This window comes from Nematostella vectensis, chromosome 8, assembly GCF_932526225.1.
Source record: "Nematostella vectensis chromosome 8, jaNemVect1.1, whole genome shotgun sequence".
Classification (NCBI taxonomy): domain Eukaryota; kingdom Metazoa; phylum Cnidaria; class Anthozoa; order Actiniaria; family Edwardsiidae; genus Nematostella; species Nematostella vectensis.
In genome coordinates, this window is record NC_064041.1 from 13,398,350 (window position 1) to 13,415,006 (window position 16,657).

Sequence of the window (16,657 nt, forward strand, 5' to 3'; positions counted from 1 at the left end):
TTTATTGTCTTCTTTTAAAACTAACGTTTTCTAAGGCGTACCGTAGCCTATGTAGTCTATGGTCTTGGGAGGCTCACGAGGAAAAGGGTACGGTTTTTACCATAGATTCTCATATGACCGCGCAAAGCTGGAGAGAGGTCAAGTTCGGGCTTCCTTTTTCTGGCCTTGAGGTGGGGGGATGAGTCACACCATCATCGACCACAGGAAACCCAAACGGCACAGGAAGTCCGAAAAGATGCCAGAATGCTAAAATAGGGACATTTATTGCAAACTTATGGCGAGCTTAGTTTGAACTTACTGCAGTATTCTGGGGTTTCATCACCACACAATACTGGTGTCAGCTGCAAATTCTTAATTTATGATTTAGTTGTTTAAAATCCATTATCCTGTGAGGCTTTATCCTTATTTGTGAAAACAATGTAAAGAGTTGGGGGAGGTCTGATGACCATAATTGGATAGCTACTGCGAGCTCATCAAGTACGCGCAGCAGTTGTATGTGGATTCTCTCAGGATAACGGAGTGGAATGTACTAGCAAGGTTGTGAACTCAAAAGAGATTGACTGTTAAATATCAACACAGAAACTAAACAACATATTTCAAGAGCCTCAATACCTCACAGACATAGTAATATCGAACTCTAGTTTTTAAAATTGCTCGACTTTTGTTAGAGATAGGCCTTTTCAAAATGCTAAGGATGAAAATAAATGAAAATGTTAACAGGGAGGTGAAGAGGGGGTGTTCATCACGAATCACGAAGTTATTTACCAAGTTTCCACGAATCACGAACTTAAAAAAGAAGCTTTCACGAATCACGGTTTTAACTTTTGCTTTGCTCCTGAATATATCATTTGATATACATAGATCAACGCTGCGGTTGATCCACTCCTCAGTTAAACTCAAACACACAATGACGTTACTTCTACGTATAAATGTATATATCGTGACGCGAAAAAAACCCCGTGAAAATCGATGCCAAGTGATTGTGCTACAGCTCATGTCAAGTTGAGCACTGTTTTGCAGTCGTGTTTTAATTATTCTCGGCGTCACCGTCATATTTCACGAGTTTAGCCATGCGAAATCACGAGTCACGAAAGTAAAAATACCCCAATCACGGATAACGATAGAGTACTTGATCACAATTCACGAATCTATTTTTAGGCTTTTCACGAATCACGAATTTAATTTAGGGGAAATCACGAAAATACTCTTTACCACCCTGTGTTAAACAACAATGTTAAAACATCTAATCCTTAGCAGATTACATAAAAACTATATATTTTATTCCTTTTTTATTTTCATATAAGTTTATAGCATTCAAATAATGCTCTTATAGTGTTTGGAAAAAAGTCTATCTGTCTTAAAATCGAATATTACATGAGCATGCAGACGCGGGGAATGAGTTAAAGCGTATCCCATTTTAATTATTTTCTCCTTGTTTAACAAACTCTTTGACAAAATTTGTTATTGACAGCTTGATAACTGATCAATACTAGAAAAGATGTATACTTTGTAGAAAAAGAGCTTTTTTGTTACATTCAGTTATGAATTTTTAATTGTTTACTTCTACTGATAAAGTTATTCAGTTTTTATTGAGTGCAGAGCGGCTCTCTAAAGCAGTCTTTCCGAGATGAAGTCATTAACGTTTACCGCAACTTTCGTTATCCTTTGCCTCTTTCGAATGGCTTTTTCTCAGTCCAACGATGGAACCCATTCTAACTATTTAGCAACCGAACATGAAAAACGATCCCTCGCCAAGTTGTTGAAGTCTGTACAAGATGTGGACGACTTTGCGTGTGTTCGGGAGTGTACTCGCGCCGGGGGGTCGTGCACATTGTGAATTTCTACAAAGACAAGGACTATGATGGCAAGCACCTTTGCGAGTTACTCACGGACGACAAGAAACAATGTAAAGGTGATACCAACCTGGTAAAAGATGATGAAGTCCACTTTATCGGAGTCAAACAACAACCGCCCTTGGTAAGTCACTTATGATCTTGTCGTTTTTTTATTGTTTCGATAACGATTTTTCGGCACACCGTTTGGTTTGTGCCTATACCGAAATCCCTGTTTGACGGCTCCATCGATGTTTTGGGATGCGTGGGTTGAGGGGTTTGTCGCATTTCTCTTAGTTTCTTTAGTTTTGTTACTAAAAATAAGTAAATGAAATACTAGTAAATGAAATACTAGATAATTCTATATATTAAAAATAAACTCCCCCAAATCAGCCTATTGAAATGGATTATTTCCCACACTTGGTATTTTGCTAAGCTGACAAAATACTTGCTGACAGATATCTTTAAAGCGTGGCCTTATTATCTTATTTTTTTTTCCTTTTCAGCTTCCGTCTTGTTCTGAGATCCAATCAGAACACTTTGCTCACACCAGTGGCATATTCCCCATCGCCCTTACTCCCTGTCACCCCCTCGACGTCTACTGCGACCTGGGCACTAGCGGAGGAGGCTGGACTGTCATTCAGAGGCGCGTGGACGGCTTGGTGGATTTCTACCGAGACTGGGACGAGTACAAGCGGGGGTTTGGTGACAAGGAGGGAGAGTTCTGGTTGGGGCTGGATAATATCCACGCTATGACGTCACAGAGGCGGTACCATGTGCGCTTTGACTTGGAGGACTTCGGGGGGAACACCCGCTACGCCGAGTACGATGACTTTAGAGTTGGTGATGAGGCGGCGAAGTACCAACCTGTTTCAGTTGGTACATACTCAGGTGAGAACCATAAACATTAAACATATTATTATTTAATTCCCCTGCTAATATGAACTAGTTAAAGGGTTGCAGAGACTTGAAAGTCAAGGAGAGCGTGTCCCTTAAACGTTCATGCTTGCTCCGCCTTCGTCAGTGTTTTGTTTTTCACAGTCTAGAAGGATCTGAAAGCCTTGTGGTTGGCACTGTCTCTATTGGCCTCATGCCATCTACCACAAGTCTCCTGATTTGATTCCCTTCACTCGAACGCCCTCACTTGATCTTGGATGTTTATGATTTATATTTTTACTCTGCATAAACAGAAATTTTGATAGAAAAAGAGATGAGGACGCTAAATATTATCTTTCATGAATAAAGAATATGCCACTATCATATGCCTTATCTTTTTAGGGTTTTGAATTTTTTTCGCAAAAGACCAGTTACCATGGTGATATGGCAATGGCATCAACGCGTTCGCAAATAAATCTTATGACCCCTAACTGTCGAATTTCATGAACTAAAACAAGGATTATTCCGAGAGTCGTGCAAGTTGTACACAAGTCTTGAGTCTCAATTTTGACTTATGTTATATGCATAGATTAGCATAATGAAGAACTAGGGCGCGAAAGTCACGCAATACATGCTGGTAATGTTACATCCCCCTCTTTATAACGTTCAAGGAGCTTAACAGACATTAATAATAATTCTCAATCAATATATAACGTGTGATCGGTGTTCATTTAAAGTCCATATAACCTTTCAGAGTTGATAGACTTTGTCAATTCTTTATATTTTCATTTTCCAAATGGTATGTGGTTCGTATGGACCCTATAATACACGCGTTCGCGCGAATAACTCAACTCTGTAATATTGAGGTATTTTGGTCAAGCTTCGGAAAAGAGGCCGTGAACTGATAGGCCCGGGTCCAGTCATTCGTGACGTATATCGAGATGTCAACCAAATTACATGAGAAAACATATGCGCGCGCTAAACCGATTCCCGTCTTCATGTCTTCTTAGTTATTGCTGAAGAACGTTGTGTGGTTTCAACTTTTACCGTCATCTTTATATCTCAACCTGGTAGTCAAATGATTATTTAATTTCAGGAAACAAATCTGCATAATTTAGCAGAATTTTTTAGTCTTTGAATTGTTTTTGCATTTGCGCGCGCTCTGCATTCGCAATCAAGAATGACGACATTCTCACGAGCGCGCGATGTTTTTGAAACATACAACAAAACGATATTTTCTTTATTCGCATACAATTCTCGACTATTAATTATTCTTCGCTTCATTGTGGGTAGCATTGCAATAGAAAACACATTTGCCAATATTTTGTGGTATTGTCGTCTCTGGATTTTAACGGATTTAAGGAAAATACGTTGTTTCAGATTTTCCCGCCAAAACTTGGAATTATTCACTCGATTCAATCTCCTTTCGCGCGGCCAGGAAAATTTTCAAAGATCTGTAGAAAATTCAAATTACAATCAAATTCAATTCTCTTTTCAGAATTTGAAAATTTATCTATGCTTTGTTTTAGCTAGATTGATATAAGTGAAAGGTTTTAAGAACTTTAAATGTCCAATCTGTCTGGGGCCCTAACTGGTCTCCCAGATCTTGTGGTGTATCCAGCAGCTGTTGGACCAATCGCATGGGTTGCGGCATCCGGAATGTTGCGCGGTGTGGAAACATCAGACGGTGGTGCAGGAAGACTTTCATCTGACGCGGAGTGGCGATGAGGCCGCAACTGAGACCTTGTGCGGCGATACACTCCTTCAGTTTCCTGGTTACGCACTATGTACGAGCGCGGCTCTTTAGCAGGCTTGACTACTGTAACCTCTTGCCATGTCTTTGAGTGGTGGTCAAACATACGTACAGGCTGTCCAGGTTCAAATGGTGTCAGACTTGGTCCTGCAGTGCGGTTGTAATTTTGTTCCTGGGTTGTCTGGCGCATGTAGAGGTTTTCCTTAACATCGCTCCCATCTCAGGTGAGGGATGCCCTCTGTGCCATTGGAAGTGTTGTTCTGAACTTCCGGTTTTTCAGCAACTCTGCTGGGGATTTCAGGTTATGGTCAACAGGTGTTGTCCGGTAGGACAGTAGACGTGCTCGCAGAAGGCACTTTTCCTGGCCCAGATGTCCCTTCAGTAGGGTATCCAAGATCTCGGGTCTCAGGGTAGGCAGTATGACAATCCTCTCTCCCTTAAGGACAAGGCCATCTTCGATTGTCAATTCTTCTCTGAAATTCCAGTAATCATAAAGCATACTGGGACACTTTTCTCTATACTCTGGCCATCCTTTGTAGATGGTGTCTCTGAGTTGACTTAGAGTTGGGTCACTAGTGGTCAGGTCTCTGATTTGCTGCAGTTTTGCTGGTGAGGCTGGCAGTGTGTCGGTCACCTGATGGATACTTAACTGGGGTAGCTGTCCCTTGGGTGGTGCCGGTTAAGGTGATGGTCTGGATAATGCATCAGCAATTGGGACATCAGACTCTTTAACATACTTGACGGTGACGTCATACTTGAGTGCCCTCAATACGAACCTCTGTAAGCAAGCGGGACATGAGGTTAGTTTCTTTTTGAAAATGTACTCAAGGGGTTTATGGTCAGAGTTAACAATACATTGCTTTCCGTAAATAAAGTAGTGGAACATCCCTAGTCCCCATACTACCCCGAGGGCTTCGCGCTATATATTACTATAGTTCTGCTCAGTCTCTTTGAGTGCCTTGGATGCGTAGCACACAGGTTGTCCATCTTGTAGGAGGACAGCGCCGATGCCTTTCAGAGATGCATCTGTCTGTATGACCGTCTCTTCCTTAGGGTCGAAATATCGAAGTACTCCTAGGGATGATATCTCTTCCATCACATTCCTGAATGCTTCATCATGTTCGGGTCCCCATAAGAATACACTTTCCTTCTTCGTGAGCTCGCGTAAGGGTGCTGTCAAGGTGGCGAGTTGCCCTGAATACCTGGTAAAGGGAGTTTGCTAAGCCTAAGAAGCTCTGAAGGTTCTTAGTGTCCTTGGGTGCTTCCATGTCTAGGATCGCAGACACCTTCTTGTTGTCTGGGCGGACCCCTTCCGAAGCATTTGAACTGAAGCTTTACAGCATTGAACACAATCCCTTTCTCTTGGGCTCTCACCATGAGGTTTGTCAAGTTTTGGTCATCCTCTTCTTCAGTGGCCCCATACACGAATATGTCATCGGCAATGCCAGCACGCCATTCAGGCCTTCAAGGGCTGAATCGTGTTGTCGTTGGAAGATATTTTGTTATACTACTTGCCCAAATGGGAGTCTGGAAAACTTGAACCTTCCAAATGTTGTGAGGTATGTGCTTTCTCCGTCCAGGGAGACATGCCAGTATCCTTTCTTTGCATCTATTAAGATGAATACTTGGCATCGCTTAATTGTGTCACAACTTCATCGAATGTCTTAGTAAAGTGGTGTTCTCTCTTGATCCATTAGGTTAGATCCCGGGGGTCCAGTCAGACTCGGATCTTTGTAATATCCCCCTTGTCATTGATTGTCTCTGACAAAACAATGCTGCTCACCCAGTCTGTGGGTGTGTCAACTGGTTGTATAATACCTGCTTCGAGCATCTTATCAATTTCTAGCTTATACAACTCACGGAGGTGGACTGGTACCGACCTGGGTGGGTGGATGACAGGTTTCGCACCTTCCTCTAAGGTGATGTGGTATGGATTCATTTTAAATGCTCCCAGTCCCTCAAAGCGATCTTTATAGTTGTTCACTAAATTCTCCTTAGTTAGTGCGGTGTGCATGTTGTCATGGTGACTATGGGATTGGGCCTTGGGCACTTGGTTGAGGTTAAGGTTGTACTTCACTAGCTCTAGCTCATCACATGTCTTGCAGCCAATAATTGCAGGACCTGATACTTCGGTAACATTGAATGTTATTTCCTTGACTTGGCCCTTGTGGTGTACATACAACTGACACTTTTCAAGATTTGGGATTTCATGTCCACCATAGGAGGTGATTTTGCGGTTAGGTTTCTCCAGTTTTCTTTCTTTCTTAGGGAAAAGGTACTCAAAGTCCTTCTTTGGGATGACATTGAGTTCAGCACCAGTGTACAATATTGGTTGTATGCTTGTGGTATGGTTTAGAAGTAAACTGTAATTCAGTTGTTACATGATTACGGTTTTCACTTAGCTGAAAAATGCTTTCAATACCGCTTGGGCTGTTTTCATTAGCACTTGTTTCAGCCAATAGAGTTTCAAAGAAAACTCTTTCATTACAATTTTCATCATCAAGTGAGTCAATGGATTTCTTTGTTTTGAAACACGTGTTGAAAATGTCAATTTTTGTGGCAGGTATAGCATTTTGAATCGATAGCTGATTCCAGGATATTCTAGGATATCTCAAAAGGCATAGACTTACTTTAAACAGGATTTTCTACGATATTCTGGAATATCCAATTGGATATAATGCGATTTTTTGGAATATGCATTAATGTGACAGGGAATGCATAGATGCGTTGTTCCTTTTGCGATAAAGAACGATATTCTTTGACAATATTGGATTTTCTTTGATTTTAGTGAATGCATAATCGGATATTATTAGATTTTTCGGAATTGAAGGAAATTGAGGTTATTGTTATTGATATATTGTCATTTTGCAGAATATTATACGCTTTCCTTGGATATGCAAGGTATGCAAATAGTCGTGCAAGTCTTGCACGACTCTTGGAATAAACCTTGTTTTAGTTCATGAAATTCGACATGGCTGTCAGAAGCGGGATATTCTAGAAGTCACAGACTACACAAGTCTTGAGTCTTACTATTGACAAGCACATGTTATATGAATAAATTAGCACAATGAATCATGTTAATATACATTAGGGTGGGAGGGAGGGAAGAAAATAATATAACAATATTGTAACTGACCCGAATCCAAGCGTGCTCGCGGAACGTGAACTAGAGTTATAACCTTACGCAACTAAATAACATGATAGTAATCCGATCAGACCCTGGAGCGTCATCCAAAGGGTGGGAATTGACTGTACGAAAATTATCAAACGGATCATCATCCGATGAACAACCTGGAACCGGAACTTCATCCAAAACGCCAGGAGTTAAACATGCGAAAAACAACGGGAAACTTGAGCCTCATCCAAAATATTCTGCGACGGTGGAATGCTGAGAGTCATACGGCAGGTTTTCCCGAACTACCACTACCCGCACCACCACCACTCGGAGGGGAACTTTTTGAAGACAAAAGTAAAGGACAAACCGATGAAGATTCCGGATGCGTATGCTGTAATTGAGACTGAAGCCAACAACGTGCACAAATATGATGGACGAACTTGCGTTGGTTGCCTTTAACAATTATTCAATGTGCTCCAGCGTGTTGACATTTGTCTCGCTGATATGCACTACAAATATAGAGATTGCGATGGCGATACCAAATCGTGCGATGTCGAGGGAGGGTTCGATGCTGTTTGCAAGACACGCAATCCCAAATGATGGATGGAATCGCCTCATTGCAAACGCCCGCATTCAATCTTATAGAGAACGGCTGCGTGTAAGGCCCGAACAGATGACCAATGATACAACGGATCGAGGTAAATCAGAGAATTCAAGTGTTCAATGCGAGCACTGCGCTCTCCAGCAGGCAAGGAGGACAGACCTGAAATTGCAGCGTAACCCGCGACAAATTCCGGCATAGAGAGTTCGTCGTATGTTAAAGACTTGGAAACATATGCCATACTTAAGTGACTATGCGGCTACAACTGCGGGGAAAGGACCTCGCTGGTGAGTTTGGCCGACTTTACCGAACGAGGCTCACCTCGTACGCGATGGGGGCGGGTCGCACCATCATCCTCCGAAGCGGACGAGTCTTCCTCTGGACCCCCGAAAAAACTTTAGAGTTGAGCGTCAACTTGGCCACGGAGACCAGGCAAGGCTTGGAGATCACGAGCCGTTACCCGTAGGCCCGCCACGCCGGCTGTTCTTGCTCCCCTCGTGGCCGCAGGAGCCGCCGATATATCTTGGAGAGCCGATCTCTCCAGTGTAAGATTTTCCAGTTCTGCCTGTTAATTGCGAATTTCAGATTCTTCAAGCCGACAGTCGCTTTCTTGCCTAGCCAATTCCACGGATCCTCCTTAAATCTTGTAACCGCGAGGAAGATCGAGCGGTAGGGCTGGTATTAAGACCATCAGCTCCAGCACAAGACATAGAATTCGGTTTTTTAGTTGGCGAAACAGCAACCACTTCACGCAACTCATGATCATCCTGGCCATCGTCGCCCTCGTTTAATGCAGCATAATCTAGGCGCTTGCGACTTCGTAAATTGTGAGACATCACGAGCGAAATAAGAAAATAATATAACAATCTTGTAACTGAAACGAATCGAAGCGCAACTAAATCTGAAAGTAATCCGATATCATAGCTATAATTAGAGAGGGATAGAATATCAAGGGCAATTAAATATTTTAAGCCCTGGCTCAAAATAACCCAATGAAGAACTAGGGCGCGAAAGTCACACAATATACATGCTGGTAATGTTACACTAACTAGTTTGAAGAGTTATAGTTATTTTGCCGGATGTGGGTAATACCCCCCTTCTCCCTTCCCCTTTCCCCCCTAGTCTGAATAATGTTAATGTTTATGAGATGCAGGGAGCCAAGTTCTTTTACATCACAGACAGCCCAAGTTCATTATAAGTAAATTGGGCTGGCTGTGTTCACACCTCTGAGAAAACCCTAAACTGTTCTTGTCCGCTATTCTACTCTTGTTTAGTTGAGTAATAACGCACCGCATTTTGTTTTCTAGGTACAGCTGGTGATAGTCTCTTAATTCATAAAGGTCAATATTTCTCGACTCGAGATCGCGATAATGACGTGAACAGTGATGAATCTTGCGCAGTAAAGTATGAAGGTGCATGGTGGTTCGGAATATGCTTTGAAAGCCATCTGAACGGCCGTTACCACGTGACCCCATCTAACGATTATGAACATGGAATCATATGGTTCCGCTGGCTTGGTTATGGATACTCACTCAAGAAATCAGAAATCAAAGTGCGGCCTTATTAGGAACTGACCATTTGATATCTGATGGGGAGGTAATTTTTTTTTTTCTTTTTCTTTCTTTTTTATTATTTATTTCGTAACCCGAGTGTCAGGCCTTCATTTTGTTCTATATGAAGTATCTCCCTCCAATTTTAGAAAAATAAAATCGCCTGATACTCGGGCTATCTGTTTCGAGGTTGGTCACTTGATCTTTTTTTTTCTTTCCTATGGCTTTAGGCGTTATTTTTTCTATAGATCAAGGACCAGTGTGATTCTGGTTCATTATTCGCAGTTCCTTATTCTTCTGTTTCCTTATTCGCTCAGTTCCTTATTCAAATCCGGGGGGGGGGGGGGGTACTTACATGATACCTTTTAATTCGAGTTGAAACAGTATTTAGGCATTACAGTTTATTCAGAACAAGTCCAACAGCATTTTCGTCGGGTGAGTTTGGTTGCTTTACGTGCTTTGCTGCTAAACGGAGCTGTGAACATGAGACTCTATCTGCTACGAAAAGGTCAAATTACGCAATGCGTGCAATCGCTTTCACAAATAAATCTAGCAAAAGAGAGGAAATCTACCTTTCATCTAATAAATGTATTTGTATCTTGGGCTTTCTTTCCAAACGCATTAATATATTTAGAGGAGAAATATTCACGCTTTACTTGACTACGTATGCGTGTAGAAGGAATTTGACCTTGCTACAAAACCACAATTTGCCAGATAGTGCTTGTTGTCAATTAACACCTTGGCTACTAGATAAGGCTCTGACAAAACAAATAGATTAGTGCAGTGACACGAATAGGGAACTGTTCCTTATTCAAGTTAGTTTTCGCGAATAAGGAAATGGAATCTCCCAACGTCCGATTTCGTTTTACGACTTATCCGAATAAGGAATAGACTATGAAGAGGATTGTCAGTGTTTGCTTATCATTTCTCAATAAAGGAAATGAAATCTCATAACGCCCGATTTCGCTTAAACGGCTCCTTTCGAAAGAGTTCTCGAAAAAGGAAATGGTATTTCATAGCTCCCGATCTCGTTTTAACTACTTATCCGAATAAGGAATAGACTAAAAAGAGGGTAGTTTGTGTTTTATAAACATTCCTCGAATAAGGAAATGGTATTTCATAACGCCTGATTTCGTTAACTACTTATCCGAATAAGGAATAGACTAAAAATAGAATATTTGACAGATTTTCTCAAATATAGCCTCGCATCCATCATTTTGCACGATCGTCAAACCGACAAATTGAGGCCTTAAAAGTCGCATCTGGTACATTGCTCTATCAAAAATGGTCATTTTTCCTGAAAAGACAGTCACTTACTTGCCTAGAATCTGAAATAAAATTTTGGGGATAATAAAATCCGGAGCGCTGGAGAGCGCCAAGAAGATACAACACTTCACAGGTTATTGACCTTTCAAACAGCTGAATTGGCAGGGAAATTTGGCTTTTGCCGACGCTCCCACCTCGAAACAACGCTGAAAACAAATTTGAGGACCAATTAAATATGTGTGTTATCACTTGCATTCTTCGTTGTGCGAGATGATTTAGGCAAAACACGTATTTGAATGCGTATTTGAATAGATTATAACTAGTCTTGCGTAATGTTTGTGTTCAAACAATTCGTAACATAGATCAAAACAACAAATTAAGTGGTATCGAATTTTCCTCACCTTAGCTTTGGAAAGTTCTTGATAGGCATCGTTTTTTACCAATGCTTGTTCCTCTACAAGCGCATAAAATCCCTTTTAACTCGCTTCGGCTTGCGATCTCGGAATGTTTTTCATGGTGCTTCCACGTGACCGGCAGCGCACACAGGAGTCCCAAAGTTTCTCAAACACAATGCAAAAAAAAGTGGGAAAACAGAAAGAGCAACTCATCAAAAAATCTTATTTCTTATTTTGGAATAAAATAAAATAACTAATGTCCAACCGTAAGGATTGCTTGAAATTTTAAGCCATCGAAGTTATCGAATGATGGATTTTATTTCAATGCGGAGCGGAAGTTACACATCTTGTGTGAAATTGAGAGTTTTTCATACCGGTACCAGGTACGTTCTATGAGTGTTTATACACTGGTTTCTTCTTGCTGTCCGTTTTGCACAGTTTTAGTGAGAATATGGCTTTTTGCTCATACCCTCAGTTCGTAGGCGGGGAGTGTTGCGCTAGTCAAGACAACCCTGGTATAGTGCGGTGCCTAAAAATCACAAACTGCACACAAGACATCAAGAAGCATCTCCGTTCCTTAGGGGGAGAGATTTACCAAAGCTGGTTCTGGCCGGTGCAGGTAAAACATTTTCAACATTGACGCACTATGAATAACCACTTTTTTAAAACCTACAGTTTGATTTGCTGTTCAGGTAATGTCTGTGTCCAAACAATTCGTGGCATTCAGCTTGGGAAAGCACTTGGTAGGCATCGTTTTTTTTATCAATGTCCGTTATCCTCTACGAAGACCTAACTCAACTACGGTTGATTATTGTTGACATGTGACATGCCACAGAAAAACCATAGCGGTTTTATTTACCAGGGTGGATAGGACAATTAGGACACATTGATACTAACAAATTTAATTCAGGTTGGGTAGACACAATTTATAATATTGTTTAGTCATTGCTGTGAAATTGTATCCGAAGTATCCGAAATATATTAACAAAAACTGATAGCAAGGAATTTTCTAAAAACGGACACAAAATATCCAGTGCGGAGCATTACCATTTTTGGTTATATTTGATAAACAATCTGATTAACCAATCAGAGACGAGTATTACTATGCCCAGTCTCACGCGGACACGCCTCAACTCAGAGTGGGAAAACAAAATGGCGGTTCCGTTGAATCGGGAAAATCATGTTGAACGCCGCTTTTTAACTCTCTGCTAGCAGTGATTTCTTCTTATCTGTTTAAGCAGGGATTTCACCGACTCAATGCGTCATATATACCCTATTTGTGTTGTTTCTCATCGGCAACAGACCTCATTTGCAGGGTTATTTTTACGACTTCACCGAATCGTACTGTAATGAACGCGGAAGGGTAAGCCACTGCTAGCAGGCTATAACATTGATCACCAATTATCTAGTTGTACGTTTCATCAAGTCATACAAATGCACAAAATTTCCCTGGATTTATCTTGCTTTCGCACTCGGAATGAAGACAATCCAAGAAAAAGTTTAGCTGGGATATTGAAACTAAAATGAATCTTATACAGAATGGCAGCGAGTCTCATTAAAAAAAATGAAGCTAAATCGTATACAGATTGGCCGCGAGTCACTGTTTATTGTATGCAATTTAAAGACACTACATGAAAGTACTGTTTAAATGTTTATATTTGATCCTGGAATAAATAGATTTGCTATGATCAGTAAATCTCAGTGATGGCAGTCATTATTCATAGCTGCATTACTTTGCTATTACTCGTTGTAAAAAAAAAGTCCTTACCACAAATGCTCACATTATGGCTTTTTTTATAAATGGATTCTAGAGGGGCACTTGTTTGAGGGGCTATGTAATGTGCTTATTCAATGAGAGGTGTATGTATACCTCAGTGTCAGAACCATCCCCAAAGGACTTCATTGTATCCAGCTCTGTTTTCATCATGATTCATTTTATTAAAAAAAGGAAGTTTTGTGACACAAATCGTGCTTAATACACAGGTTCTAACACCAAGTTAGAGCCATTGAGGGTGTATTTCATTGTGTGTGCAGACAAATGGAAAAAGGCATAAAGTGTAAACTAGGGTGAGGAAAAGGCATGGTAAGGGCAAAGGGGTGGTGACAAAGGGTATGTCTAATTGGGGGTGCTGACACAGGTTGTGAAGATGAAGTAAACTTGTACCATGTTTCATTACTAGGCTTGGAGATAATAGGAGAATGGGAGTATAGTCATACCCTGGGTACCAGAGGCTCCAAGCTTCACTAGAGCAGATATCATATGGAAAATATCTATTCATATTTGGTGATACTTCAGGCTTGTTTTTTTTTTTCTCGCCAGTCTATTATATGCGCAAAGAGTCTTTTTTTTTATAAAAAGGGAATTAAATTAATTTGATTTGATAGGCAAGTCTGAGTGTTGAAGCTCCCCTTTAAAACTATAGTGATATTAGGAATTTATATGTTTGGGGTATATAGGTTTGAGTAATTGTTTGGGAGGTAAGTTTCTATACTTGGTATATTTTATTTATAGAACTCAGGTTTGGGTATTTTTTTTTTGGGGGGGGGCTAATTTGACAAAAAGTCCTTATCGCAAATGCTTATTTTAGCATATTATGCCCTTCTTTTTACCCCTCTTGTACCAGGTTTGATTACTAGGCCTTGGAGATTCTAGGAGTATGATTGTGCAGTCATAGATATCATACTGTATGGAAAATAAATATTTATATTTGGTGATACTTCAGGAGCATTTTTTATCTCAGTGCCTATTGCACAGAGTTTGTTTGTTGTCTTTTTTATAAAAAATGAAATAAAATTGATTTTATTTAATAAGCAAATCTGAGAGTTGAAGCTCCCTTATAGCAAGATTTTGTATGCTTGGGCTATAGAATTTAGGTTTGGTTATTTATTTGGGAGGTAAGTTTCTATGCTTGGTATATTTTATGTATAGAACTCAGGTTTGGGTATTTTTGAGGATGAGTAGGGGGGGCTAATTTATCAAAAAGTTCTTATCACAAATGCTTATTTTAACATATTATGCCCCTCTAGCATTAGATTTTAAAGGGGGCACTGGTTTGAGTGGCTATGTAATGCGCTTACTCAATGAGGGCTATTTTATGGTGTGTGCAGACAAATAGGAAAAGGCATAGAGTGTAAAATTAAAGGTTGAGAAATGCATGGTAAGGGGAGTGAGGTTGTGATGACTGAGGGCATGTCACATGTGATGTGCTCACACAAGGTGCGAAGACAAGAAAGTAAAATTGTACCGGGTTTTATGACTAGGGCCTTGGAGGTGAGGAGGATAGAGTTTTTTTTATAAAAGGGAATAAAAATAAATTAAATTTGATAAGCAAATTTTCCTTCTAAAACTTTTTTACGGGACTGGCAAGTTTCAAGCTTTTGTATGTTTTACGAATAGAACTCAGATTTGAGTTACTTTTTTGGGGGGAAGGGGGGGGGGGGCTATCTATTCTTGGTGGAGTTTTGGGTATAGAGTTCAGATGCAGGTATATTCTTAGGGGTGGCGCGTTTCCATTCTTCTGGGGGCATAAAATGTTCGTATCTGTCGGAACCAACAGTCATGTTTACAGCTAGAGTGCCCCCCCCCCCCATGTTGTTGTGGTGGTCGCAGGGCAAGACATTTAGCTAAAGAATGATAAGAAGCGAACCCCCGAGAGACAAGGAAAGGGTAAAATGCTTTTCGGCTAAATGTTGACACAAATTTTCATACCTATTCTTCGGTGATTTTTCCCTGTTGTATAGACGTTGGGCCTTGACTCGCACTTTCGTCCTCACAATTCAACCTCCGCTCTTCTCAACTTTCACCATACCCTGTGGGCACTCGTTTCGGCTTGTGGTGAAAATTGTTTTAGTATGCCATGATCCTCATTTATCCTAGCTTAGTCCTGTCAAGGTCCTAAGCCGTAGAATTTGGTCCATCACCTCATATTTCTTTTTTTCTAAACGTAAACATTACGAAGAGAGTTCGATTTTACGGCAGTCTCCAATAAAAGCGCTCAATTTGAAAAGGTTTCCCAAACGATATTTTACTTTCGAGCACAGGAACTTATCAATCAAATATCAAACTTGGTATAGAGCAGGATATTTTGCTGTTTTGGTCGATTTTTGCGATGCGACGTCTCGCTAACAAAACAAATTCAAGTTTCAAACTCCGCGCGGCCATTTTGAATATTTGCATAATAAGTAGGTAAATCGATATAACCAAAAATAGTAATGTACGGCACTGATATCACAATAGTTTGAAAGCCCCAAAAATTAATGTACATGTCACAGAGGAAATCATTCTGTACAGTACACAATCAGATCTACATGGAAGAATCTAGCGCTCTATGGGGGGATCTGGCTTTTGTGCTGTCCACGGGGTATCTGGCTCTGGCGCTTCCCACTGTGATATCTGGCTTTAGCTCTGTCGATAAGGAAATCTGGTTTTGGCACTGTCCACGGGGGGATCTTGCTCTGGCGCTGTCCACGGGGGTTTCTTGCTCTGGCGCTGTCCACGTGGGGATTTGGCTCTGGTGCTGTCCACGGGGGGATCTTGCTGTGGCGCTGCCCACGGCGCGATCATTTTTTAAAACGAGTAAGCAGCGATTTGAATCCTTGACCGGCGCCGTTGGACAATTAGGTACGCTCGGCTGAACACGGAGCGAAGCAAACAACTTTTGCGCGAGGCTGTCGATACGGATTTCATAATTTTTCGTGGTCTAAAATTCAGAACTATCAGTTTTCGAAGCAAGGTAAGTAATCTGTTATCTCTTATTTTTGTTTAATTCATATGACAGATTACTATGCGCCGATGACAGCCTTGCAGACTTTCCACCTCGCAGGCTAATAATACTTTGCTTCGCTCCCGTGTTCTAATCTAAGTGTACCCTGGCATAGGTCTGCGAGATAAAAATATTTCGTTTGTTGTATTTTCCTCGCGAATTTCGACGGTATTTGAGTGCTACCGAAAATGGCGCCTCCAACCTTGTTTCTTTCCTTAGTAGGGGGAGAGAAGTCATATATTCCGTTACGAAAACCCCCCAAAATCGTATATTACACATAAATATGACAACAACAAGGCATGTTCTAAGTTTTAAGGCAATTTTATTGGCAATGTTTCACAAAAAATCGCGACTTCAATCCACTCGTTTTACCTCTAAGAATAACAGCCGATTCCAAGCTACGAACAAGCTTCGAAACCATTGCCTGGGCTACCTGTGGTTAGCCCAAGTTGAAAAGTCAAATACCTGTGAAGTGTTGTATCTTCTTTGCGCTCTCAGCGCTTCGC

General features: G+C 40.9%; 1 protein-coding gene across 1 annotated transcript; it reads left to right on the top strand.

Annotated features, from left to right (window-relative positions):
• Positions 1 to 1,740: 1,740 nt before the first annotated feature.
• Positions 1,741 to 9,899, top strand: LOC125570314 (ficolin-1-like; the record flags this gene model as incomplete). Its single annotated transcript, XM_048731867.1, has 3 exons — positions 1,741 to 1,977; positions 2,339 to 2,723; positions 9,485 to 9,899. Coding segments are annotated over 3 exons (882 nt in total), but the record flags the coding sequence as incomplete, so codon positions are not given.
• Positions 9,900 to 16,657: the final 6,758 nt, after the last annotated feature.